Source organism: Macaca thibetana, chromosome 10 (genome assembly GCF_024542745.1).
Source record: "Macaca thibetana thibetana isolate TM-01 chromosome 10, ASM2454274v1, whole genome shotgun sequence".
Lineage (NCBI taxonomy): Eukaryota > Metazoa > Chordata > Mammalia > Primates > Cercopithecidae > Macaca > Macaca thibetana.
The window spans coordinates 93,569,796-93,597,537 of NC_065587.1; the positions used below are offsets into that span (position 1 = coordinate 93,569,796).

Genomic DNA, 27,742 nt, shown 5'->3' on the forward strand with positions numbered 1-27,742 from the left:
CAAGGTGTTCACTGTGGGGTGCTCCCTGAAGGTGCTTACTGCAGGGTATTCATGTGGGGTGCTCACTGCAGGTGCTTATTGCAGGGTGTTCACTGTAGGGTGTTCACTGCAGGTGGTTATTGCAGGGTGTTCACTGTGGGGTACTCCCTGCAGGTGCTTATTGCAAGGTGTTCACTGTGAGGTGCTCCCTGAAGGTGCTTACTGCAGGGTATTCATGTGGGGTGCTCACTGCAGGTGCTTATTGCAGGGTGTTCACTGTGAAGTGCTCATTACAGGTGCTTACTGCAGGGTGCTCAATACAGGTGCTTTTGCAGGGCATTAACTGTGGGGTGCTCACTGCAAGTACCACTGCAGGTGTTCACCATAGGTGTTCACTGTAGGTGCTTACTGCAGGGTGTTCACTGTGGGCTGCTCACTGCAGGTGCTTATTGTAGGGTGCTCACCATGGGTGCTCACTCCAGGTGCTACTGTAGGTGCTCACCATGGATGCTCACTGCAAATGCTTATTGCAGGGTGTTCACTGGGGGATGCTCACTGCAGGGTGCTTACTGCCAAAATGGCATGGAAAAAGGTAGGTTAAAGAACTGATGTAGAGTATAATTCCATCATATGTGTGGGTGTGGATGTCTATGAACAAAAAGATGTCTGAAAAGTAAACCACTAAAATGTTCATAATAATTACATCTGAAAAGACTAAGGTGATTTTTATTTTCTCCTTTGTACCTTTGTGTTGTTTGTGTTTATTAAAATGCATCATTTTAATAAAAACATTCCAGCTATTAAAAAATGGTAACCATTAGGTCTATAGACTATCAGTTATAAACAGTGAGTCTACTACTCTAGTTTTCCAAAATTTGAATGACTTAAGGGTATTCTCACTTACAGGGCTGAAATTCCTGAGACCAAGGCAGAATAACACTTACACATCCGAGTAATGACAAGGCCACCTGCTTTTCCACAGCAGCACTGTGATAACACCTATTAGCCTCTGAAGTACTGCAAAGGTAAACAGGGACCCCAGTAAAACGGTGAGGGGCGAGGCCCACGCAGTACCAAGCAGGGCTGCAAAATGGGGACTGCAGGTGACCATCAGGCACCATGAGGCCCAAGGACCACCAGGGAAATGAAGGGCTCATGGTGACGTCATGTTCCATCTACTATATGGTCAGAGGTTCTTTTTCTCCTACAGGCATTCTAGGGAAAAGCAGTTCCACACAGTGATCCGACATCTTTCTGAAAGACTGGAAGAGACATGTCAGGGGATTATCACCAACTTACTGCACGGACCCGAACCAAACCGGGCAATGGTCTCTATTTCACCATTTTCAAGTTTTACAACCCGGCCATCTGCTGTCCCAGTAAACATCACATCTGTTTAAACACACAAAAAGGAGGAAGAACAATGTTAGCCTAAGAACTGTGACTAAGCCACCTTCTCCTCTAAGAGGGCTTGTTTATGTGTTCCCCCTGCCCCTCTAGAGGAAATGCCAATTTTGAAGATGAAAGAGAAGCAATTTCTGGGAATACAAAAAATCCTTAAAACTTAACAGCGATAAAACTGCGGGGGCCTAGGGAAGCAGCCTGTGGGTGTGAACCGGACTTGAGAGCAAGGGTGCAGCAGACACTCATCAGTGATGAGAACTGTGAGGATTTTCTCCAGTCCTGAAGCACTCAAGCTGACACTCAGTACTTAGGGGCATGAGTTTATATTCACCTCACATCAGTGTCTGCTACTGATATTGATCATATCCAACTAAAGGGGAAGAACTGCCAGAAATCCTTTAGGAGAAAATTACAGCACATGAAGCGCTTACTTCAGCAGCACATATACTAAAATTAGAATGATACAGAGAAGATCAGCATGCTCCCTGAGCAATGATGATACACAAATTCATAAAACATTCCATAGTTTTCAAATGTATATAGTAAACTCAAGGGTAACCACTATAAAAAGTAAAAAAGAAGTATAACTGATACGCTAACAAAGGAGAGAAAACGGAATCATATAAAATACTCAGTTTAAAACTACAAAAGACAAAAAGAGAGTAGAATGCAAAAACAGAAACAAGAATAAGGGCAAAGAATAGAAAACAGTAACAAATATGGTAGCTATTAATCCAATATATCAATAATCACTTTAAACATAAATGGTCTAAATATACCAAATGAAAGAGAGACATTGCCGGAATTATTCAAAAAACAAGATCCAACTCTATGTTGTATACAAGAAACCCACTTTAAATATAAAGACATATATAGATTAAAAGTGAAGGGATGAAGAAAGTACATCATGTTAACACTAACCAAAAGCAAGCCAGAGTAGCTGTATTAAATTCAGACAGAGAAGACTTCACACCAAGGAAAGTTATCAGGGATAAAGAGGAGCATCACACAATGACAAAGGGGTCAATTCCTCAAAAAGACATAAGAACCTTTAATGTGTATATGCTTCACAACAGAGCACCAATATGTGAGGCAAAAACTAATGAAACTGCAAGGAGAAACAGAATCCACTATCACAGAGACTTCAACAATCTAAACAAGAATAATCACATGATCATATCAACAGATACAGAAAAAAACATCTAGTAACATCCAACACCCATTCACGATTAAAAGCTCTCAGCAAGCTGGGAGTAGAGGAAAACTTTCTTAACTTGATCAAGAACATCTATAAAAAAATCTACATAAAACATCATACTTATGGATGACAAACTAGAAGCTTTCCTGCTAAGATCAAGAACAAGGCAAAGATGCCCCTGTCACTACTCCTTTTCACTATCACACTGGAAGACCTAGCTAATGCAATAAGACATGAAAAGGAAACAAAAGGTACACAGATTGAGAAGAAAGAAATAAAACTCTCTTTGTTTGCAAGTGACATAATTGTCTAGGTAGAAAATCTGAAAGAATCAACAACAACAAAAAACCCTTCTGGAACTAAGCAATTATAGCAAGGTTGCAGGATATTGCAAGATATTGACTCACCTTCCTTTATACTAACAATGAACAAATGGAATTTGGAATTGAAAACACAACACTATGTACATTAGCATCCAAAAGAATGGCATGCTTAGGTATAAATATAACATAATATGCACAAGGTCTATATGAGGAAAACTACAAAATTCTGATGAAAGAAATCAAAGAACTAAATAAATGGAGAGATATTCCATGTTCATGGATAGGAAAACTTAATACTGTCAAAATGTCAGTTTTTCCCAACCTTAATCTATAGATTCAATGTAATCCCAATCAAAATCCCAGCAAGCTATTTTGCAGATACAGATGAATTAATCCTAAAGTTAATATGGAGAGGGCAGAGACCCAAAATATCCAACACAATATTGAAGGAAAAGAATAAAGTCAGAGGACTGAAACTACTCAACTTCAATATTCACTATAAAGCTACAGTAATCAAGACAATGTGGTATTAGCAAAGAATAGAAAAATAAATCAATGGAACATATAAAACTTTTATCCCAGAGACAGACCCACATAAATATAATCAACTGATCTTTTGACAAAGGAGTAAACGCAATACATAATGGAGAAAAGACAGCATTTTCCACAAATGGTGCTGGAACAAATTTGTTTGCATCCACAGGCAAACAAATCTAGACACAGATCTTATACCCTTCACAAAAATGGAATTCAAATTGGATCATAGACCTAAATGTAAAATACAAAACAAATTCCTAGAAGATAACATAGGAGAAAATCTAGGTCACCTGGGGTATGATGATGAATTTTTAGATATAACACCAAGGTGAGATACATGAAGAAATAAAAAGCGAAACTTCATTAAAATTAAAAATTCTTGCTCTGCAGAAGATACTGTCAAAAGAATGAGAAGCCACAGACTGGGAGAAAATATTTGCAAATGACATGTCTGATAAAGAACTATTATCCAAAATACACAAATAACTCTTAAAACTCAACAATAAGAAAATGAACAACCCAATTACAAAAATGGGCAAAAGGCCTGAACAGACACATCACCAAAGAAGATATACAGATGGCAGTTAAGCATATGAAGATATTCCACATCAAATGTCATCAGAGAAATGCAAACTAAAACAACGAGATACCACTACACGCCTATTAAAAGGGCCACAATCCAAAACACTGACACCACCAAATGCTGGCAAGGACATGGAGCATCAGGAACTCTAATTGTTAATGGGAAGGCAAATGGTACAGCCACTTTGGAAACGCTTGGTGGTTTCTTACAAAACTTAACTCTTACCACACAATCCAGCAATTATGCTTTTCAGTATTTACCCAAAAGAGCTGAAAACTCAGGTCCACACAGAAACCTGCCCACAGATGTTTGTTCCAGCCTTATTCATAACTGGCAAAACTTAGCAGCAACCAAGATGTATTTCAGTAGGGAACTAAACTGTGGCACATTCATACAATGGAATATTATTCAGTGCTAAAAAGAAATGAGCTATCAAGCCATGGAAAGACATGGAGGAACTTTAAATAAATGCATACTACTAAGTGAAAGATGCCAATCTGGAAAGGCTACATACTGTATGAGTCCAACTACATAACATTCTGGAAAAGGCAAAACTATGGAGATGGCAAAAAGATCAGTGGTTGTCATGGGTTAAAATTGGAGGATGGGATGAACAGGCAGAGCAGAGAGGATTTTCAGGGCAGTGAAAACACCCTGTATGATACCATAATGGTGGATACATGGCATTTGTCCAAACCCATAGAATGTATAAAACCAAGAGTGAACCCTACTGTAAACTACAGACTCTAAGTAATAATGACGTATTGATGTGGGTACATCAGTTGTAACAAACGTGCCACTGTGGTGGGGGATGTTGATCATGTGGGAGGCTGTGCATGGCATGTGTGCAGAAAAAGCATTTGATGAAATGCAACACCCAATCATAATAAAAACTCTTTTTCAGAAAATCTCTGTACCTTCTGCTCAATTTTGCTGTGAACCTAAAACTGCTCTTAAAAATAAAGCCTGCTATAACTGGTGATTGCTCTCTCCCAGCACTCCCCAGATTAGTACCTGCCTCCACTGTCAGCAACCTGCCAGCCAGCCCCCAGGGCAGCTTCCAAATGAGGTGGCAGAGATAGCAGCGGCAGGTCCCTGGGCGCCTCCCAGGGGCTCACACCCACCAGAAAGGACCCCACTGTGCCTGGCCAAGAAATATCACCAGCTCACCAAAGAAAGACAAAAAGCTGGGACCTGGTGACAAAGTACAATGAGAAGTAATCCCAGTGAAAAGGAAAAAGGCAGGAAAGTGCTCTCTTTGGGAGGTAAGATCATTGGTTTGCACTTCAACTGCTGTTAAGTTTCAGTTTTAAATAGCAATATTTGATTTTTCACCAAAAAAAGCTAAAGCTTATAAAATTTACACAAATAAATGCCAATGTCTTTTTAAGAGAAATGCAAAGTTCTATCATGATATTTACTTTTCTTGAAACAATTATGACTTTGACAGTCAAGAAAACAAACCAACAGCAGAAATGGACCAGTCCTTGGGGCCTGTGTCAAATAGCAGGGCCTGGGCAAAAGAAGCTGGTCAAACGTCACTGGAAGAGAGGCCACTGACTGGCCTTGAGAGCACAACAGAAGCACCCTGTGTGCACATTCACAGCCACCTACTGCCTGGAGAACAGAGTGTGTTTCGGAATAACAAGCGGCACTTACAAAGAAGCTGCTCAGCAAGCCCGTACCAGATTAAGTTTTAAATTATCTGTGACTATCTGTGCCTTTCCAATACGAAACTTAATTCTCATTTTCACAAACAGAAAATGCCTTGCTCAAGGTTGCTAGAGATGCAAGTATTCAAACCAGATCCAATTCTAGCTCTGAGGTGTGGGCAAGTGTGATATAGATGGTTATCCTTAAGTGTACCCACCAAAGTGAGCTTTCAAACAGACAGACAAAAAAACAGTGGAAATATTGAGAACCATTTGTCTTCACTTCACAGTGAAATCTATACAAAGCAAAGGGAACTAAGAAATGCTGTGCTGTCAAATACCTATTTAACTTTGATAAATAAATTAAACATCAGTATCTGTATTTGGCCTTTTTCCTTTCACAACACTCTGAGCACAACAAAGTGCTCCACAGAGATGAACTGAAAACCACCAAGTGCTAAAACGGCATGCAATCCTGCGCAGATGAGACCAGCAGAAAGAGCCACCAGGCACTAGGGCCTCCCATGTAATGTCTGGGGTCCAAGCCCCATGTCCGCAGCTAAGAAGGACGTGCAGGGCCCCAGTCCAGGGGCAGTGTGCCACCGCAGCTGCTCCCACAGAACCCGCCCCCTCAGACAACAGACAGCCTGGAAGGACCCCCAGCTCAGACTTACCCCCGATATGTGCTATGGACTCCGGTCCAATAAGCTGATTTTCAAACAGCCTTTCTGCCTGTCGCAACTTTGTATTTGGATGCAGAACGCCAAGCAAGAGCGGGGGTTCTTTGAAGCTGCAAAATAATGCAGTTCCAGAGATTTGTCCATAAATACACATGTGAAGAAAACCTGTACCAAGCACCTACTCTCGGTTCTTTCATAAAGATGGCACTTTCTAACAACATCCTCAGTTGCCAGAAATAGAAGGGTTAAGATATCACCTGAGAACATCCTGGGGCCTGTGCCCACCCACCCTCCAGCCTCCCCAGCTCCCCACTCCCATCCAACGCCTCAGGGCAGCTGGACCTCCTCACCCCTGTGACTCACACAGCCCTATAGCCACCGCAGTCCACCTAGGGTGGTGGGGGGCAGTGCCCACGTTTCACACCTGATGGCCCGGCCTCATGCTTCATAGAGAAGACCAAATCCATTCTCCAAAATGCTGCTCTATTATTATTATTTTTTTTTTTACCATAAATTTGACTTTAACTGATATTTTTTCAGTGACTGGAAACATCCATATCCTTCTGTGAAAAATAAACTTTTTGTTCCCTTCTGAAGAGAAACCATGTCCTTCCACAGACTGACTGTGGGCTGAGAGGGCTGCAGCTGAGTCGGTACCCAGTGGGATGGCATGCATGGGGCACAGGCTGTGTCATGGCCCGTGTACCTGTGTGAGACACACCAAGCTCTGTCACGTAACAGGCTTCTGCTTCTGCTCTGTATTTTGGGGCCTATCTTCCTGTTTTTGAGTGTGCCATTCCGAAAGCTGAGCCCAGGAGAGAGGTCCCTGTTGGCTGTGACAGTTCCACTGCCATTCTGAAAGCTGAGCCCAGGAGAGAGGTCCCTGTTGGCTGGGACGGTTCCACTGCCAAAAGCTGAGCCCAGGAGAGAGGTCCCTGTTGGCTGTGACAGTTCCACTGCCATTCCGAAAGCTGAGCCCAGCAGAGAGGTCCCTGTTGGCTGTGACGGTTCCACTGCCATTCCGAAAGCTGAGCCCAGGAGAGAGGTCCCTGTTGGCTGCGACGGTTCCACTGCCATTCCGAAAGCTGAGCCCAGGAGAGAGGTCCCTGTTGGCTGCGATGGTTCCACTGCCATAAGCTGAGCCCAGGAGAGAGGTCCCTGTTGGCTGTGATGGTTCCACTGCCATAAGCTGAGCCCAGGAGAGAGGTCCCTGTTGGCTGTGATGGTTCCACTGCCATTCCGAAAGCTGAGCCCAGGAGAGAGGCCCCTCTTGGCTACGATGGTTCCACTGCTTCTCTTCCTTTCCTTCCTCATCAGGCTCTTCTACTCAACAATCATAACTCACTTTGTACAAACAACTTGCAATCCCCAGTGGGCCCTGCTTCCTTTCAGTGTCTGGCCAGGGCTACATAACCCATTTCCCAGTGCATTTCTTCACCACTCTTTCCACATATACATTCATCTTTCCTGAGATCAAAGGTCTGCAATCACTGAGGCTCCAACCTCTCTCTCCAACTCAAAACTCAACCTCAGCCTCCTTTTCCAAGGCCAGCCCCCCAACCCAAGCTTCTAATCCCCAACTGCAGATACAGTTCACTTCCCCACCTTAGCCAACTGGACTATCTAAGAAGGCCCAGGTCAGTTTATCTTTGGGTAGAATGAGCCATCCTGCTCTGTTGAGAAGGGTTAGAAAGAGAAAAGCCCCTCCCTCAACACATCAGGGGACCACCCCCCCACCCGCCCAACGCCCCTCCTTTGGAGACAGGATGTCCTCAGGCATGGCTCAGGCAGAAAAATGCATCTGAGGATCCACTAGCACACTAGGAATTACAGAGCTGACATTCCTGGGGCTGACTAGAGTCCCCAGTCCTTCACCCATTCTCAATCCTACCGAGCAAATTGTGTGTTTACAGCACCTTGTGCCTTCACTATTCTAAATCCAACAACAAAAAGTTCACTCAGCTACACATGTCAATCTAAGGTCAGAACCGTGTCCTCTACATTCTTAGTGAATTGGATCCAATATAAAGCCTTAATTTTTATGGATGAAACACTATTCAGTTAGTATGTTATATTCACTCTTTAACTAGATATGATTCTTATCTGAAGTTTTTCAAGCCTTACATGGACTAACTCATTTACAATAAGCTTCAGATGGCTTCACCCCATCAGCAGTTGCAAGGGGAACCAGGAAATTACTGAATCAGACAGCACAACCCTCCTGCAACTAGGTCAACATGGAAGTCACAGATCGTCACATTGATGAGAGCCTGGCTCTGTACACTATAGTTATAAACACGAATCTATTTCAGGGGGCCCTACATATACAATACTTTTTTCAAATTATAATGGACTGCGTTACTCATAGATCTCTATTGGTGAAAGGTAACTCAGGAAAAAATGAACACTAATTATAGGTTTTGTAGAAAATCAGTTACTTATAAAATTTAAATGAGGTAACTGAAGCTCCATTCATGTGTATTTTTGCTACTTGAAATGAATTATCGTTGACTGTCTCTAATGATTATTAAGCTTCTCTAATTTTGAATTTTTGTTTTTGGTTTATGCAGTTTTTTTAAAACAATGACAGGGAAAATACCATGCATATTTACTGAGTAACATCTAATTCAGCATAAAAACCCAAGTACTAAAGAAATCACAAAACTGCGTTTCTCCTAACTTACCTTTCAGATCAGACTGATTTAATCACCCTCCTTTCCTTGGGAATTATTTCAGCCTATTACGTTTTGTCAAGCAACCCCTCCTGAGGACCGCGGGGCAGCCTACCTGAGAGGCTGTGGATCTATAGGAGATTCCAGCAGCATCATGGCTCCAAGCAGGGGAACAGTGAGAGAAACAGCCAGCATCAAGAAGGTCACTCGGAAAACTCTGCCGCTAAAGGAGCTGCCAGAAATAAAAGATACAAAAGCAATCAGCTGAGTCTCAGACAGTGACAAGGTTGGCCGGTCCGAAAGCCCTCCTAGCAGGAGCAGGGACACTCATCCAGTTTCTCCACTGCAAGGTGGCCGACCTCTGGCCTGTGATTAAACTTCAGCACTGTTTGCTAGGATTGGCAAACACACTTTTGTTGTTGTTCTTCTTTTTAATCTTCCAGCTTCCCCTGTGTGGGATACATTGGATCAGTTACTTTCCAGATCTTGAATCCTCTAGCAGGGTTTTAAAGAAGGCAAAATCAAAGAACTGATGAACACAAAATGTCATGGGGAAAAAGAGTTCTAATGATGTAAATGATACACACTCATCCACAGAAAAGGTGGGTAATTCTCAAAATCTACGATTTCCCGTGCATGGATTCAAAGCAGCAACACTCAGTACTGTGCAGCCCTAAGATTCTCACAGATAAAAGAGACAACTAAATTCTTGAAAGAAATGGAAACAGAACAACTTCCTGAGGATCCAATTCCCCAATCACTTTTCCCAACCTACTTTTAAGAAATCAAAAGGAAATCCCAGCTCTTCAACCTAATAGAAGTCTGACAGATACTGACAGTTATCTACACAGGATCTATAAAATTATAATTCAAAGTCACCACTCCTAAACCCTTGGGAAGCTGTGAAAGCTTCCCTGGGAATCCTGGGTGAAATTTTTGGACAAATGACCAGTAGTGCCTTAAATATCTCTGAACCAATCTTCAAATACAGTATTTCTCACCTGGCAAACAAGTGAAAACATTTGGCCTCTTCCTACTAATAAACCTCATAGGATCATTACTAGCTTACATGAATTGAACTCAAATATACCAAATGCTTGACATTAATATTAACTTAAAACAAATAAAATCATGAGTTCCTAAGGTAGAATTTTTTTCTTCCATCAAAAAAATTAAAGTGTTGACAAAGGAAAAAGACTCACACTTAACAAAACAGACTTGATTTAAGGGGGCAGGGTTTGATTTTTGACAGAAGTGTAGTCTTCTGCCACTTAGACGTGTTAAACTCTGTTCCGGATATGGTGTAGAAACATATAGGCCAAGTCCTCTTTCCCAACAACCGGCCAGGGAACTAACTGCAGGCCAGTTTCTCCACTCCAAAACCCACAGTTTCCCCCAGTGTGAAACGGGGTGTTGGGCAGGGTAACTTCCTGAACATGCATGATTTTAACAAACGAATAAAGCAGAAAAGAAAATAAATCCCTCTATTTCTACTGGGGTAGGTGGAAATAAGACAAACGAAAGACCAAGGGGAAGAAGAGGGAGCAGCTTTCACAAAGTGTCCCTCGCGTGGACAGCACCTCTGCAGAGCGCTGGGTTCTGCCACCAACCTGAGTGGGCAGGAAACAGAGTCTCCCCAGAGCCTCCAGAAACAAAGCCCTACTGACACCCTGATCTTAACACAGCGAGACCTGCCCAGGACTTCTGACCTACGGAACAATTATATAATAAATTTGTGTTGTTCAGGACACTCATTGTGTGGTAAATTGTTAATGGCAGCCATAAAAATTAACAGTTTTCTAATAAACTAGTTTCCAGCACCCTAGAAGTGGGGTGTTGCTGTAACAAATATCTAAAAAAATGTGGAAGTAGCTTTGGAATAGAATTGTGGGTGAAGGAAGGAAGAATTTTGAGGAGCAGCACAGAAAAAGCCTAGACTTCCTTGAACACAGTAGTAAAACTATGGATGTTAAAAGACTCGGCTCGTGAGGTCTCAGAAGGAAGAGAAGAGCATAGCAGGAAAAAACTATCGCCTTGGAGAACACCTAACTGGGCACAAAGACTGTTGGCACTGCTGGGGAGGGTGCAGAATGATGTCAGGAGCATGGGATTGGAAACTGGAGCAAAGTGGATCCTGTAACACAGTGGTAGAAAGCTTGGTTGAATCATGTCCTGCAGTTACGTGGAAAGCAGAGCTTCTAAACACTGAAACTGGACCCAGGTGAGGACATTTCCAAGCACAGTGATCAAGGCAAGGCCCGGTTTCTCCTGCGGTTTCTCCAGAGCAGAACAGGCCCGAGAGCAGTGCTAACCACTGCCTTCTTCCTTTGGCATTTCCCTTTGCTGATGAGAATTCTGTGTCTATTTTTCTTCTAATAATCTTCCAAAAATGAATTTTGTCCCTAACTTCCTCCTCTTCACTCGTAAGGGGTTCAGAGCTCACCCCGTACACCTGAGGCCAGGTAAAAATGCCACATAGACAGTCCTTACCCCTTTTATTGGGAAAGGAGGTGGTCCAGGCCGTACAAACCCAAACAAAATGCCACAGACCCAAGCAGGGAGAGGCCAAGAGAGCCCAAGTTCCTAGAAGAGGGCAGGTGAGAATGAAGGGAAAAGTCAGGTCAACCTCTCCCTCCCAGTCCTGTCTCCAAACCCCAGGACCAAATAATCTTCTTCTAATGTGACTGACTTAACATCAGTCAAGGGTATAAGCACCACAGGCATAAAAATGTCTACAAAGCACAGAACTATGACTTGACACAATGGCAGGCTCAGGCAACCTGAGAGGTCTGCAGCAGGGAAAGGAGTAAGGGCCAGGAAAAGAGGAATGGCAAACAGTCAAAATGAGAGTGTGCCAAGAAAAGTGCTTTACGTGGGCAACCAGATGGAACCAGGTCTCTCTCTCTTTCACAAATGAGGCAAGTGGGCAGGGAAAGGCTCAAGCGGCTTTCCCACAGACAACGCAAGAGCTGAAAAAGCGTGACTGAGAGCCAGATGTGACTCTATGGCTGCAGTCACCATTAGAAGAGCTGCCTGCCAAGAGCAAGAGGAGGGAGGGGAGGATGCCCAGACCTAGAGCCCTCAGAGCTGGAGTTTGAAAGCTCTGTGAAAATTCATGGTGATTTGCCTATTCTAGGCATTTCACATAAGCAGAATCATACAATACGTGTCCTTTCATGACTAGCTTCTTTCATTCAGTGTGGTTTTCTAGGCCCATCTAAGTTGCAGTATGTATATGTACATGGTTCCTTTTACCAGTTGATTACATATGTATATACCACAACTTGCTGCCCACTCATCTGATTTTTTGTTTTTTAAATATAAAGACACGGTCTCAGTATGTTGACCAGGCTGGAGACTCCTGGGCTCAAGTGATCCCCCGTCTCAGCCTCCCAAAGTAGCTAGGACTACAGGTGTGCATCACACCTGGCTAATTATTTTACTTTTTGTAGAAAGAACATCTTGCTACGTTCTCCAGGCTGGTCTTGAACTCCTGGCCTCAGTCTTCGCACCTTAGCCTCCCAAAGTGCACCCTGAAATGAGTAGGCATGAGCAACCATGTCCAGCCCCACTCATCTGTTGAACATTTGTGTGGGAGGGTAAAATGAGAGTGATTACTTAATCGGTACAAGGCAAACACCTCGCTTTTACGGGGTGATAAAGTAGTTTTGAAAGCAGGGAGACCTGGTGGTTGCCCAACATTGTGAATACACTAAATATCACTGAACTGTGCACTTTAAAATGGTTAATTGTATGTTATGCGAATTTCACTTCAACTAAAAAGAAAGGTGACAGTGACAAGAATGTTCTAAACTTAGATTGTGGTAATTACTGCAAAACTGGCCATTATACTAAAAATCACTGATTTGAACATTTTAAGTAGGTTAATTTTATGGTATGTGAATTACATCTCAATAAAGATGTTAAAAAAAAAAAAGTCAGTGACTCCACTATGCAAACTGCCACACCAGTGGCTAGGACACTCTTCAACCCAAGTGATTTTCTTGAAGTGACCTAAAGTCTTCCAACACAACAGAAATGAAGTACTTGTACAATAAAGCAGGGCTGGTTACAAGTAAATGACAGAAACGCTTCTGACAGTGTGAATCCCAAAGAGAGACAAGCACACGGAAAGGTGGATGGTGAAGATGTGTGGCTGCCAGCCCTGAGAGCTGCCCTCACTGCAGTCTGGTACTGAGTCCAACAGGGATGTTCCTGTCCTTAAAGGAAGCTGATGCCCTCACCTACCCCACTCCCAGTAGAGGAGAGTACCTCTAGGGAAGGTGCATTGTATTTTTACCTTATGACTGTCACTACAAAAAGTAACAATCTGGCCAAAAGCGCTACTTTGTTTGTCCTTGCCTAACCTGATTCTACCTAAGGCAGATCTTCCTCATTTGTCTTGACTCCAACATTGTGACCTCTACTTTACCACACTGCAGCTTACATTTTTAAAATCTTGATGTGGTAATCTGATTCAGAGCTGGTGGCACCCCATTTAAATATCTGGTTGCCCCTTCACACAATGAAGTCTCAATTATGTCCCAAACAAAAAGTCCAGCCAGGACTGAAAGCCACGGGGCTTACAGCCAGAAAGGAGGCCAAAAGTCCAGAGACAAAGATTTGTGTCCCAGTGCTGGGGGATCTAGCAGTAACACTCTCTTAAAGCTGGAGAAGAATTTAGAGGCCACTCAGGCAACTGTTCCCAAAGGCAGCCAACTTCTGGATGGGTTCCATCAAGATGACCTGGGCCAGAGATTCTGGTTTGGTAGGTGCAGGGCGGGCCTGCGAACTCTTTCATCCGTTGTTCCTCATGTGCAGCTGGACACCACTCACTCTATCCAGCTCCCTTCCCAGTCAAAACTTCACCAACATCTCCCCAACCTCACCCGATCAGCATCCAGCCTCCACTGGAACGTTCTGTGCTCACACAGTAGAAATACTAGCTTAAATTTAAACAAAACTCCTTGAGCAGCACTGTCCAATAGAACTTTCTGCAATGATGGAAATACAATAGCTACTAGCCATGTGTGCTTCCTGAGCACTTGAAATGGAGTTAGCTTGTTATATAAACGAGGTAAGCCCAGCTCCTGGACCCCTGCTCTGGGTGCCACACTTATTTTAGCCCAAGGTTCGTTAACTTTTTGGCAGGCCCTCGTCAGTGTTGCTTCCTCTAAACTCACAGTTAACTACAATTCTTCTGTCTTTTCTTGGTGTCTGCCTCCCTCTTACTCTTTTTTTAACTTAAATAAAGGACACTGTATCGATCCCTATCCATTTTCACTGACAAAGCACTGCAGGTTCCCAACCTGTGCTGACACATCCAGGAACGCTGGCAACTTATTTCCCAGGTGCAGTCTGAGAAATCAGTTTGTTTGCCCCGATCTCTCGGAAGAGCCTGGAGGGATGCCCATCTCCATGAGGACATCTGCACCCTGAAATTGCCTACACTCTCTAAAGGCAAGAGCACAACGACAGTGATGCAACAGGATTTGACAACTGCTGTTGGCTGGGCCGCGATTTACACAATCTTCTGTAGATTCACCAGCCAATTTGATTTTGAAAGGTATGCTCTAACTCTGCACCCAGGACATCAGGGCCTTGGGTCCTGAACTGAAGTCCAACAAGCAGACTCCAAGAGATCAAAATTTACCTGTGATTGTTGTGGAAAACCTGATAGCCCCAAATCCATGAGATACCAGCAATCTCAAGTGTCAAGGTGATTCCTGAAGCCTGAGAAAGCCAAACAGCATCAACTCATCTTTTTTAGTGACAGCATCTTGAATTTGTTCATTTTTCACAATCCTTTAAACTGGGGCTCCTAGATTCATCACTTTATCCTTGAAAAAAAATTAAGAAATCAAGAAACAAGTTTAAAAAGCTATCTGAAAATACACACCTGGGGCAAAGCTGAGACAAACACTCCAGTTGCCTGACTCCTCATGAACTCCTGAATGCCCCATCTGTTTCTCCATACTTCCTCCCTTACTCTTCAGTCTTCAAGAGGAAAAAGGAAAATGGACCTAGCAGAGACTTTTAATTAGACTAAAATCCTTCAGTTTATTGTAAAAGCAGAATTATATGGAATTTAGTGTACTGAAATATATTAAATCCTCAATGTATTTATTCTGCATCCCTAAACAGTCATATACGGACATTAAACAGTTCTCTTCCTAGATAGAACTGTGTTCCAAAGAGAAAGGAACAGTTCCACAGAATACAATTAAGTTTCTAAAGCATTTTGGGAAATCAATGTCAAATAATAATTATAAGCTTGCACTGGTATGTTAAAGTGCTTAGCTCATCTATGTTCCACACTGAATAAAAGAATTTACCAATCAAATTCTCCATTATATCTTAAACACAGTAATTCAAGAGCTTTGGCATAAAATCTTATTTCCAAAGCATAATTTAAAAAATACACTTCTCAATCATTGTCCAGCTGCCGGTTCTATCCTTCTTCATTCATTTCTCTTTTGACTCTATTCTCTGTAATTTCATATAAATTAACTCGCACACACAGACCTCAATGATCTCATCGGCAAAACAAAGCAAACACCACTTTTCACGCCAAGAGTTGGGAGACCAGCCAACATATTGCTAGGGGTCCCTACCACTGCTAAAATCTATGTCTTAGTTCTGTCAGTTTAGTAACATGTCTTTCAAAGCTTCCTTTATTCTATTTAGCACATCTAAAGTGCTAAAGTTTATTCTAACAGTTTCGTATTTTTATTTCTGAATTTAGATTCCTTTACTTCACCCACTATACACAGGCTTCCCTGGCTTATGTTGAACCCTTGAGTTTTAAGGTAATCAAGAATACTATTACATGAACTACTAGAAATGACCACAAAAGAAATGAAAAATATAGGAGAGCTGCAGAAGAAAAATAAGAAAAACAGCTACATATTACAATAATAACCGCAGAAAGGAAGGGTGGTGACAAGACCTCACTTTGAAAGAGATCATTACAAATATACAGAAAAGGGATAAACAAACAAGGACAAACACAGGGAAACAGGAACAATGTTCATGGACAGGGAAGTCAAGGAAATAACGTAAATGTAAAAGGCACACTGGAAAAGATCAAGCAGTAAAAGATGACTTTAGAATCAGATTTACTTAGTCATTATGAAAGAAATCCCCACAGAGAACCTGAAAAAAACAATTAAGTCTACTGCTCTGCCCTGGGGCCAGAGGTGTAAGCCAGCAGACTTGAGAGTTGGGACCACCTAACCAGTGCTCTCAGGGGCTGTATGCCCTGGTTTTCAAGGCACTGCACCTAATGACAAACTCAGGCCACTGCTCTTTCATTTCTCAGGTACAAATGGCTTGTCTTCAAGATTTCCGTAGGAAAGTGTTGCCAATTCTTGCATGTCCATTCTAAATGGCTCCTCAACCATCAACAGATGATTAATTCACAGTAAGTAGGGTGACCAAATTGTCCCAGTTTGCCCAGGTTTAGCACTTAAAGTTCTACATCCTTGGAAACCCCAGTCCAGGGCAACCCAGGATGGTTGGTCAGGATATATGGGAGCATCTTCCCGATCTTTTCACTGGCCCAAGGTCAACTATCACCGCAAAGTCTTCTCTCTAAATTGCTTCTCTAGAGCCTAAATGCTCCTCCCTGCCATCGTTCTCCTTTAAATGTGTTCCTCTCATCATCAGTCAATAAACTCAGTCTACAGGGGCAAAAACTGCCTCTCATTCATATGTACCCCACCACCTCTCAGCACATTACTGAACAAATATTTCCAGTACTTCTATCAAATATAAGTCAATCTGTTCCACAGCTTCAAGCTTGGTCTGTGGGGCCTCTTGATTCTCCCTGAAACTTAAAAGTTATTAAATTCAGGACACATAATTGAAAAGCGAATTTCAAGTATCTTACATTGAAATCTATATTTGCGGATCATGATTCAGTTTTTAGCTAACAAAACATAGCATTCTTATATTCTAGAAGATGGCAGAGGAGGCTAAAGGACAAAACCTGGTATTTCTGAGGTGTCAGCAACTACAGTTTCCTATGTTTCTCCATCCCTATCGGGAAAAACTGCAAGGCTGAATTCTCACAAAAATTGCCTACAATGTCACTTCTGTTCTCCACTCTTTCCAAGAACCGCGGTGAGGACTGGTCACACAGCGTGAAGGGGGCAGGTGCAGAAGAGCAAGTGTAGAAGCCATCTCTTCGCCGGATAACGAGGCAGGACCCCAGCATCTCGTGGGACCTCCTCCCTTCGAGAAAGTGCGAGCGGGGGACCAGGAGGACGCAAGACACTGGCCAGGTAGCTGTGCCCAGGGGGATCAGATGAGCCAAAGGAATGACAGCGCGAGGGGAGCGAGGGAAAGGCGAGGAAGCAACCGCGCTGCAGGGTGGGGCAGGAGTGAGGGGAGGGAAGGCGCAGGAGCAGCGCGAGACGGTCTAGGGTCCCGGAGAGCCGAGGATAACGCCGCGACTGGGCGCTGGGTGCACCCGAACCTCAAAGACCTGGCAGGTACATCCGCCTTGTCGGAGTCTGCTTCCTCCTCGGAAAAATGAGTTTTTCCTGGGGATGAAACGAGAGGGCTCGGACAAGGCGCTCTGCACCACATCCCCAGGTTACTGTTACTGCCGTCGCCGCTGTCCAGGAGGCTCGCCCTCTACTCCTCGCGGCCCGGCTCCAGCGCCCGGTCTGCGAGTCCGGCCTACCTGCCGTCCTTAGCCTCCGGGGCCTGGCCATCATCGTCCGTGACGACCTGCGGCCGCAGAGGCCGGCGCTGTCGCAGCCCGTCCGCCTCGCTCATGGTACGAGCGCCAGCCTGCCCAGCAGCCACCACCCCGCAGTGAGCAGCAACGGCTCACGCTCCAGGCCCGCCCTCCCCGGCGCGCGGAAATGACGTTGAGCCCAGGGACCAATCCGCAGCGTTGTCCCGCGCCTTCCGGCCTCATGGGCGGGCGGTCTCCAGCGCGTCGCTCTTCGGCGCTCGGAGGCGAATTTTGAGCGCCCGGGAGCGGCGCTGGGAAACCGCTCAAAGCGAGCACCGGGAGCTGCTGAGGTCCCCGCCCGTCTCGGACTCCGGAGCCCAGAACACGAGTGGTTCCACCTTGGGCTCGCCTAGCTCAGTCCCTGCGCATGCCGCCTTCGTCTTACGTTTCTGAGGACGGGAATGCTCATGACGCACTTGGGAATTGCTGGCCCGAGATGTTGGCCACTTTTATCGTTAGAGAGGATGGCGCTGTTTATGAAATGTCAGCGACCCTGCTCTTACGGGCAGCGTCAAAAATAATGCATTCACACCCTTGGAACGAAGTCACCTCTGCCTGAAAATTACGTCCTTCCCCGACTCATCCGGTTAAGGGGAAAACGGGCTAGAAAATGTTTCCCTCTGGTTAAGGCCAGATGTTGAGTATTAAATCTTTTTGTGACCGTTACAACAGACATTTGATAAAGTTTATTAAGTTTTGATAAAGTGTATTAAGGGTTACCCTTAAGCAAAGGCCAGGTAGAAGTAGAAATTATCACTAACGAAGTTTAAGAAAGCATAGAGTGGGATCGTTCTTTCAACAGTATTGCAGTGAACCAGAAATGTTCCCAGGTGCTGGGAGATGATGGTGGGCAAATCACAGACAAGGCAGTTAAGCTTATGGAAATTAAGCTAGTGGGAAAGATGACTTCAATCAGACCATCGTCATAAAATAGACATGTAAAATTATCAAACGTAATAATTGCTTGAAAGGGGAAGAATTGGATCTTGTGAGAGCCTTTGACAGGCAAAGGGATTGAAAGAGAAATCGAATCCGGAGGAAGTGACAGGGAGGATTTCCAGGCAGAAGAAATCAAAGCCTGTTACCAGTGGCACGAGGAATCATGTCTGGAAAAGCCACGTTCAAAATGCAGTGTTACTAACAGAAATAATTTCCTCTTGGAGGCATTCCTGATAGAAACATGCCATTACCTTTTTAAGTGCTAGATGGCACTAGAATTCCATGTGAATGTTTTTTGTTTATTCATTCAAAGAGCTGAAGAACCAGCTTGAGGGAAGTGGAGAGCTGTGCAAATCCAGTTCTCCAGAGATCCCAGGTAATAATTCAAGTCTCGGCAACATTTTACTTCATTCTGTGTCATTGAGAATAGCCAGTACAGCCATTAAATCAGGGATAGTGTTAGCAAAGTGCTGTATGGTCTGACACCTTCTTGCCTGTCTGGACTGTCCCTCTTGCTCTGCAACCCCCATTTCAGACACTCAGGATAACTTACTATGTCTAATCTCATGCCTGGCTGTCTTTGTCCTTGAGGTTCCTTCTTGCTGTGATACACTCTTCTTCACTTCCACTTGGCCAATTATTTTTATCATTCAGGACCCACTTCAAGTATCCTTGCTGAAAATTCTTCTCCCGGTTTCCCAAGCAGAACATCTTCCTCTTTGTCTTCAAGGCACTTTAAACACGCTCCAGCCGTAACATTTGAACCCATTGCATTGGAGCTATTTGTGTTCCATGCCCAGTGTTAAAGCCCATGCACTGCAAACACCCAGGGACACATTCATAAGAAAAATAATGGCAGGCCGGGCGCGGTGGCTCAAGCCTGTAATCCCAGCACTTTGGGAGGCCGAGACGGGTGGATCACGAGGTCAGGAGATCGAGACCATCCTGGCTAACACGGTGAAACCCCATCTCTACTAAAAAAATACAAAAAAATAGCCGGGCGAGGTGGTGGGCGCCTGTAGTCCCAGCTACTCGGGAGGCTGAGGCAGGAGAATGGCGTGAACCCGGGAGGCGGAGCTTGCAGTGAGCTGAGATCCGGCCACTGCACTCCAGCCTGGGCTACAGAGCGAGACTCCGTCTCATAAAAAAAAAAAAAAAAAAAAAAAAAAAAAAAAAAAAAAAAAAAAAGAAAAATAATGGCAGTAGGTTGGGTTTACTGAACTTGCTGCAGCAAAGAAATGCACCAGAGGACCTGTGAGGCTCCTCAAAATGGGGGAGTCATGGGAGAGTCCTTGTGGGGTTTGGGGGCTGGAGTTAGTCCATAGATAGTCTTGCTGGGGATTGGTCAGAATCCGTTAACAAGGGGAGTCACTGGAGGAACCAGCGACCTTATCTCTGGGATATGTAAGTCCATTCGGAGTTACCAGGAGGTCAGCTCATGGGCATATCATGAAGCACGTAGGTAGTTGGTGTTACAGTGGTCTGAGCTAGATCATTTGTGCTGCATAGCACAGGTTCAGTACAGTTTTTCTGTTTTCAAGTGATGGTGAAGCCTGCTTTGATTGTTGTATTTGTTTCAGTTCTCAGTTCTCCCACCCCACCTTCCAACCCAGCTGCCAACCAGACCGACTTTCTCATCGTACTGAAGCCAGTTATTGGAGTGGGACCACCATGATTAATTTAATCAGGTTTCTCAGCGCCACTGATATTTTGGGCTAGATAATTCTTTGTTAGGAGGTGGAGGGCCGCCTCTCCTGTGCGCTGGTGTTTCAGCAGCATCCCTGGGCTCCCCCCACTAGATGGCAGTAATATCCCACCTAGTGGTGATGATAAAAGATGTTGCCAGACATTGACTGATACCCCCTGGAGGACAAAACAGCCCTTGGTTGAGAAGCACTGGGTTAGACCAACCAGAACCCACACCCAACCCTGGCATTGGGGATGAGGCTCACTTCCATTGGAACACTGGCCCACGTGGAGGGCATTTATCTCAACAAAAGCAGGCTCTGCCAGCATGGAAGAAGAAGCGCATGATGCTGGCAGGGAGCCCACAGTGTGCCTGGCAGTTCAAACAAGAAGCAAATCCTACTTCTAGTCCAGTGCTTTTTCCCAGTCCCATACTGTTTCAACTCCTTCCACAGAGATCTCCTGAAAGGCTGCCAGGTGCCAAGTGCGGTGACAAAACAAGGGTGAAATACAGTGAGCCGGCCTGCACAGGCGTTATCATCTAGGAGGGGAGAGAGGAAGTGTAACGAATGACCACTATAAAGCACTGCTGCAGAAGAGCCACCGCATGCCTTGGGCTGCGAGGAGGAACAAGTGCCATTAGATGGGACTGACCAGAGATGGCTTCTTGGAGGAAGGGGATTTGCACCAGGATTTAGATTAATAAGATTATAATTGGGGGATTAGGGTGATAGAGAAGAACAAGAAACAGGCTAAGAGGGAAGAATGTGGTGCCCAGGGATTGTTAAACATGGGGGCGATGATCCGGGATGGACATCAGGGTTACTGAGTGATCAAGAAAGAATAGCCACAAATATATATACCTGTTATGTACCCACGAAAACAGAAAATAAAAATAAATTTTTTAACAAAGAAAGAATAGTCTGAAAAGGGCAAAGCAGGGTGGGAAGTAGCTGATCCCCTTCTTGCCCATAAGTCCAAGAGAGCACAGAAGACACTGCCAACTCGGAAAAGGGTTGCAAGGGAAGTTGTTCTGTCATGGTGGGAAGCTCTGGTTTTAATTCAGGTGGGACAGTGGAGACAGTAAAGTTAGGCAATGTGGACTAGTTTGTTCACCGCAGGAAAAGCACCTTAGAGATCATGCAGCTACAGGAAACAGACATCCGCCAAAACTGGCAGAGGATGAGGGAGGGATACATTGGAAGGATTTGGGGATACCTTATGGAACTCAGACTCAGAAAGTACAGCCAGGCCTCACAGGGACTGGAACAAAGACCTGGCAACACAGGGGCAGAGTCACCCTCTGCCTCCTGGTGCCTCACACTGTCCTGTCTCTGCACCCCTCCGTGCTCACATGGCACACGCTGCTGGGCTGGCCCCTTCTTCTCTTTTGCTGCCCTCCCCTGGAGAGCTGGAAAAGATCAGTGTTACTCATCCAGCTGTCAAAGCTAACACAGCCATAAGCAGTATTTTGGCACAAGATAAAAACAAATATAGAGATTATTTTGACCTTTAGGAAAGTTTTTGCATTTCTGATAAAAGGGACAAATGGGACTAGCGCTGCCCCTTCTTCTGCCTGGAACCCAAGAGTTAAGCATGGAGCAGCAGCATCTTAAAACCACAGGAATACACCTTAATGTCTAAAAAACACACCCAGAAGAGCCTAGGTCCTTAATGGTGCCCCTGAGCTGTTCACCAGAGCCAGCAACCACCTACCTCTGGGCTGCCTGTCACATGAGAGAAACAGTCCTTTATGCATTGAGGCAGCTTTCAGGGGAGCAATTTGCACTGCCCCTCAGGGCCAACAGGCTAGCATTGTCTGCCTGGACATGTCCATGGTTAAAAAAAAAAAAAAAAAAAAAAAAAAAAAAAAAAAACATTGCCTAAGCCCAGCTCTCCCTGGCTCTCCCATTTCAAGTATCCCACACCAACTAACTATGGTCTCCTTCTCCAAGTCTAGATTCCTGGACTGAGAATCTGATGTTCCCAACTTTGGTGAGGCTGATGATCCATGTTAGAGGACAAGACCCCGTGGTCCATTGACCATTCCATGGGAACAACACAGCAGCCTCGCTGTTGTAGGCAGAAGGGCAGGACAGGCTCACTGAATGCATGGTCACCCCATGAGAAGCAGGGAGGAGCAGAGGTGAGCATTGAAGAGAAGCTGGCCAGGAAAATTGCCCTAATTGCCTATGAGGAGGATTCTTAAGGTTGACCTAGACTTGGCAGGAAAAGTGCTCAGGAGGAAAGATGTTCAGCAGTCACCTCCACTATGGGCGTGGACATTCCTGTCTGTCGTTGAAAAGTGAATGGCCAGTCCCTTTGTTCCCTTTGGAATCTTAACACTGACATTTCATGATTAGCACAGATCACTCATTAATCATGTTTTATTACATCCAGAAACCATCTCCTGAGAGTTATTATACTTGATCCTTGAACAACATGGGTTTGAACTACGCAGGTGCACTCATACAGGAATGTTTTTTCAATAAAAGTTACACCTGCCTCCCCTTCCACCTCCTCCACCTCTTCTGCCTCTGCCACCCCTGAGACAGCAACAACCCCTCCCCTTCCTCCTCCTCCCAGGCTACTCAGTGTGAAGACAATGAAGATGAAGACCGTCATGATGATCCACTTCCCCTTCATGAATAGTAAAAATATTTTATCTTCCTTATGATTTTTAATGGCATTTTCTTTTCTCTAGCCTAGTTTACTGTAAGAATACAGCATATAATACCTAGGACATACAAAATATGTGTTAATCCAATGTTTACAGCTATCAGTAAGGCTTCCAGCCAACAGTAGGCTATTCATAGTTAAGTTTTGGGGGAGTCAAATGTTATACGTGAATTTTCAGCTGGACTAGGGGTTGGCACCCCCAACCTCCACTTTGTTCTAGGGTCAACTGTAATCATTTTCATTTTGATTATTCCTGTCCTGCTTTTTTTCTGATGGTTGAAAAAACTTATGCATATTTGTAAGAGTTCAGTGTTTCTTTGGCTCTCAGTAATGAAGAGATGAGTTGTTTGGGTGAGGTAATGTCTGTCTTTAGGAAGGGAATTGGCCCAATGTGTTTGTTCATTCAGAAGACTGTGTGGCAAAAGTTTGGATCTATAGGAACAGAGAGACTAAAAAACCCAAGATTACCCAAACTGGTGGCTCTTACCAGAAAAGTTCCACCCTGTTGCAAAAGAAGTTGGCAATGTTAATTATCTCAAAAGTTTTCCAAACTCAGGTGCTTACTGGTAACCTCCTAGGGTATGGGACACCCAGATCTCTTCTGTCCTCTAATTCTGGGCTTGTTTAAGGTAGGCTTCTTGCCCTCTGGCTTGTCACCTCCATGGCCAGGGGTGACTCCCTGTGGTCCACTTCCATGGGCACTAACCAACAGCTTTTCTTGTATCTGGAATAAAGACTGGCACAGGTGGGAGCCTCAGTTTCACGATTAGCAACAGCTGCCGGAACAGAACCAAGTGCAAATTCAGGCACCCACATGTGGCAAGTTTGGGGGATAATGGCATTCCTCTAGCATGGCTGATAGGGAGAAAGTTGACAGGCAGGCCTCCACTCTCCCATGGCCTTAGAGGGAGAAGAGGCAGATGGACAACTGAACAAAAGCATGACTCTTCTCCCCCAGACAGATAAACTGAGCCTGTCTTCTCTGTTTCTTCCCTTTCTGCCCTCCAGAGAGCAGAATGGGTGAGGACCCCCTCATCTCCTCACTCTGATGTTTGTGAACCAAGGCAGCAGGAAGGAGTGCTTTCGTGTCCCACATAGGGCATGCCTTCTTCATAGGTCTGCCCTGTGCCTTCATAGCAGTTCATTCCCCTCGCGCCACTGCGGAACTCCAGAGCCTGGGCCAGCGCCTTTGTCCCCTGCCTTTCTCCACCAGGCCAAAGCTCTGTCTGTCCCACACATCAGCTAGGTCAGTGTGACATCTGTTCACTCTTCATTCTACAGATATCACTGTGCACTTGCACATGCTGGGCACTGCTATAGGCACTGGGGATTAAGATTGGTGTTATTTGCCGTGTTTATCAGTATGTGACTACAGATGCAACACCCTCACTTCCACTTCAGTAAGTGCCACAAAGCTCCTCAGTCTTTATAGGGAAGCAAATCTGGAACCCAAGTCATTTATGAACTCACAGGAGGAAGGTCTCCTGAACTCAGTAACTGACTTTAAGCATTTGCACTTTCTCAGGGGCCAAGTTTCTCGCTCCACTCTTCGTTTACATGCACACATCAGAGAGGCAACCCTAAGGAGACAAACACCTTCTCCTTCCCTTCCCACGGCTCAGGTCCTGCTTCTCCAGTTTCCTTCCTCTGAGTGCCCTGTGCCAGGAGGTCATGACAGTGTTGGGCTCCATAATGAGAGTGTGGGCACCTTCACAATGGCAGCAGCTGGGCTCAGAGGCATTCCACGGAAGGGAAGAGGAGCTGTGTATGCCAGGCAGCAGAGGCAAAGGCTTCAACTGGGCATCATGAATTGTGGCTGTGCTTGATTGTGTCACCCCAGAGGGGCCGAACTTTAAGACAGTGGCTCTCAACTTTGGCTGCATGTTGGAATCATCTGGAAAGATGCTTGCGTGCCACCCCAGAAATTCTGGTATCACTAGTCTGGGGTACAGCTTGTGCATTGGGAGTTTTACAATACTTTTAAAAACTAAATTTGAAATAGACTAGCACTTTAAAAGCAAATAGGAAATAGAGAAATACATACAGCATTCCAATGTGGGGAACCTGAGTCCAGTGTCTCTATGACTGGAGACCTTGGAGAATCACTGCCACCACCACTTTGCACTGGGGACGTGAGGGACTGCCCACCTGCAGGAGACACCTGAGAGGCAGCTCTGGGCTGGGAGGGGCTGCAGAGATGCAGGTGAGATGCTGACGAAACACCCCTCTCCTCTGCTGGGCTGGGACTCTGCAAGGCTGTGATTTAGCCATGGGGACACAGATTATGATCAGGAATGGGTGGGGGTGGCATCTGAAATGCTGATGTTTTGTATCATGACCTTGAAGGGGGTTACCTGAGTTTTGTTTTACATCAGCTTGTTAAGCTATATATTTATGTACACTTTTCTGAATAAGCTTGTACACTTGTACACTTTTCTATATAAGTTTGTTATATTCCATCCCCTCCCCAAAAGTCTAAAAAATAAAACAAAAACAAAAAACCTATTACCTAGCTTGAAAGTTTTCTCTATCCGGTCCCTATCTTAAGTTGAAATAGAACTTAGGCTTGGTCAGTGATCTCCAAACACTAGTTGACTGGACCACGGCCTGGCCGACTGTGCGAAACACATGGGGAGTTGTTAGAATTTACAGATTGCAGACCCCAGCCTCCTGAGAGTGGAAGGAGTTGAAACAGTATGGGACTGGGAAAAAGCACTGGACTAGAAGTAGGATTTGCTTCTGGTTTGAGCTGTGAGGCACACTGTGGGCTGCCTGCCAGCATCATGTGCCTCTTCTAACATGCTGGCAGAACCTGTTTTTGTTGAGATAAATGCCCTCCACGTGGGCCAGTGTTCCAATGGAAGTGAGCCTCATCCCCAGTGTCAGGGTTGGGAGTGGGTTCTGGTTGGTCTAACCCAGTGCTTCCCAACCAAGGGCCATTTTGTCCACCAAGGGACATTTGTCAATGTCTGGCAACAATTTTTATGATCACAACAAGGTAGGATGCTACTGGCATCTCTGGGGGGAAGGCCAGAGATGCCGCTAAACATCAGTGGAACATTATGCAATATTTTCCATTTAGATGATGACTAATTAGATAGTTCAGACTCACACTCCAGGATGATGAGCCTGGTGTGTAACCACTTTTGTTTTTTTATACAAGGTCTTACTCTGTTGCCCAGGCTGGAGTGCAGTGGCACAATCAGGGCTCACTGCAGCCTCAGCCTCCCAGGTTCAAATGATTCTTCTGCCTCAGCCCTCTGAGTAGCTGGGACTGCAGGCATGAGCCACCATGGCCAGCTAATTTTTTTTTTAAATTTTAGTAGAGATGTTTAGCAGAGGTCTATGTTGCTCAGGCTGGTCTCGAACTCCTGAGCTCAACCAGTCCTCCTGCCTCAGCCTCCCAAAGTGCTGGAATTACAGGTATGAGCCACCACACCTGGCCTTGTAGCCATTTTTCCCCTGGGTGTGTATGCTGCTTCCACAGGAGAAAGTTGAGATGCCAAGTAGTATTTCTTTCTTTCTTTCTTTCTTTGCATTTTTTTAAATTTAAGTTCTAGGGTACGTGTGCACAACGCGCAGGTTTGTTACATATGTATACATGTGCCATATTGGTGTGCTGTACCCATTAACTTGTCATTTACATTAGGTATATCTCCTAATGCTATCCCTCCCCTGACCCCATGACACGCCTTGGTGTATGATGTTCCCCTTCCTGTGTCCAAGTGTTCTCATTGTTCAGTTCCCACCTATGAGTGAGAACATGCAGTGTTTGGTTTTCTGTCTTTGCGATAGTTTGCCGAGAATGATGGTTTCCAGCTTCATCCAGGTCCCCACAAAAGACATGAACTCATCCTTTTTTATGGCTGCATAGTATTCCATGGTGTATATGTGCCAAATTTTCTTAATCCAGTCTATCATTGATGGGCATTTGGATTGGTTTGAAGTCTTTGTGAATAGTCCCGCAATAAACATACGTGTGCATGTGTCTTTATAGCAGCATGATTTATAATCTGTTGGGTATATGCCCAGTAATAGGATGGCTGGGTCAAATGGTATTTCTAGTTCTAGATACTTGAGGAATCACCACACTGTCTTCCACAATGGTTGAACTAGTTTACAGTCCCACCAACAGTGTAAAAGTGTTCCTATTTCTCCACATCTTCTCCAGCGTCTGTTGTTTCCTGACTTTTTAATGCTTGCCATTCTAACTGATGTGAGATGGTATCTTATTGTGGTTTTGATTTGCATTTCTCTGATGGCGAGTGATGATGAGCATTTTTTCATGTGTCTGTTGGCTGCATAAATGTCTTCTTTTGAGAAGTGTCTGTTCATATCCTTCACCCACTTTTTGATGGGGTTGTTTGATTTTTTCTTGTAAATTTGTTTAAGTTATTTGTAGATTCTGGATATTAGCCCTTTGTCAGATGGGTAGTTTGTGAAAATTTTCTCCCTTTCTGTAGGTTGCCTGTTCACTTTGATGGTAGTTTCTTTTGCTGTGCAGAAGCTCTTTAGTTTAATTAGATCCCATTTGTCACTTTTGGCTCTTGTTGCCATTGCTTTTGGTGTTTTAGTCATGAAGTACTTGCCCATGCCTATGGCCTGAATGGTATTGCCTAGGTTTTCTTCTAGGGTTTTTATGGTTTTAGGTCTAACATTTAAGT

At 44.6% G+C, this 27,742-nt stretch overlaps 1 protein-coding gene and 1 non-coding gene across 9 annotated transcripts in view; one reads left to right on the top strand and one right to left on the bottom strand.

The window, feature by feature from the left end:
• The window catches only part of APMAP (adipocyte plasma membrane associated protein), a 28,023-nt gene extending 9,921 nt beyond the window's left edge, over positions 1–18,102 (bottom strand). The window contains exons 1-5 of one of the 8 annotated variants that reach the window (XM_050745476.1): positions 7,563–8,029; positions 7,288–7,401; positions 7,063–7,235; positions 6,351–6,466; positions 1,279–1,371 (exon numbers count right to left, since the gene is read on the bottom strand). In XM_050745476.1, the coding sequence (XP_050601433.1) occupies positions 1,279–1,371; positions 6,351–6,466; positions 7,063–7,235; positions 7,288–7,401; positions 7,563–7,670 (604 nt within the window). In that variant the 5' untranslated portion in view covers positions 7,671–8,029. Of the gene's footprint in view, positions 1–1,278; positions 1,372–6,350; positions 6,467–7,062; positions 7,236–7,287; positions 8,030–9,143; positions 9,261–14,681; positions 17,328–17,717 lie in introns of those variants that run through there. The other 7 variants (XM_050745480.1, XM_050745479.1, XM_050745482.1 and 4 more) reach the window with 7 other exon arrangements.
• On the top strand, positions 1,807–1,913 carry LOC126929979 (U6 spliceosomal RNA). Its single transcript, XR_007717404.1, has one exon. It is a non-coding gene; the product is annotated as a U6 spliceosomal RNA (small nuclear RNA).
• Positions 18,103–27,742: the final 9,640 nt, after the last annotated feature.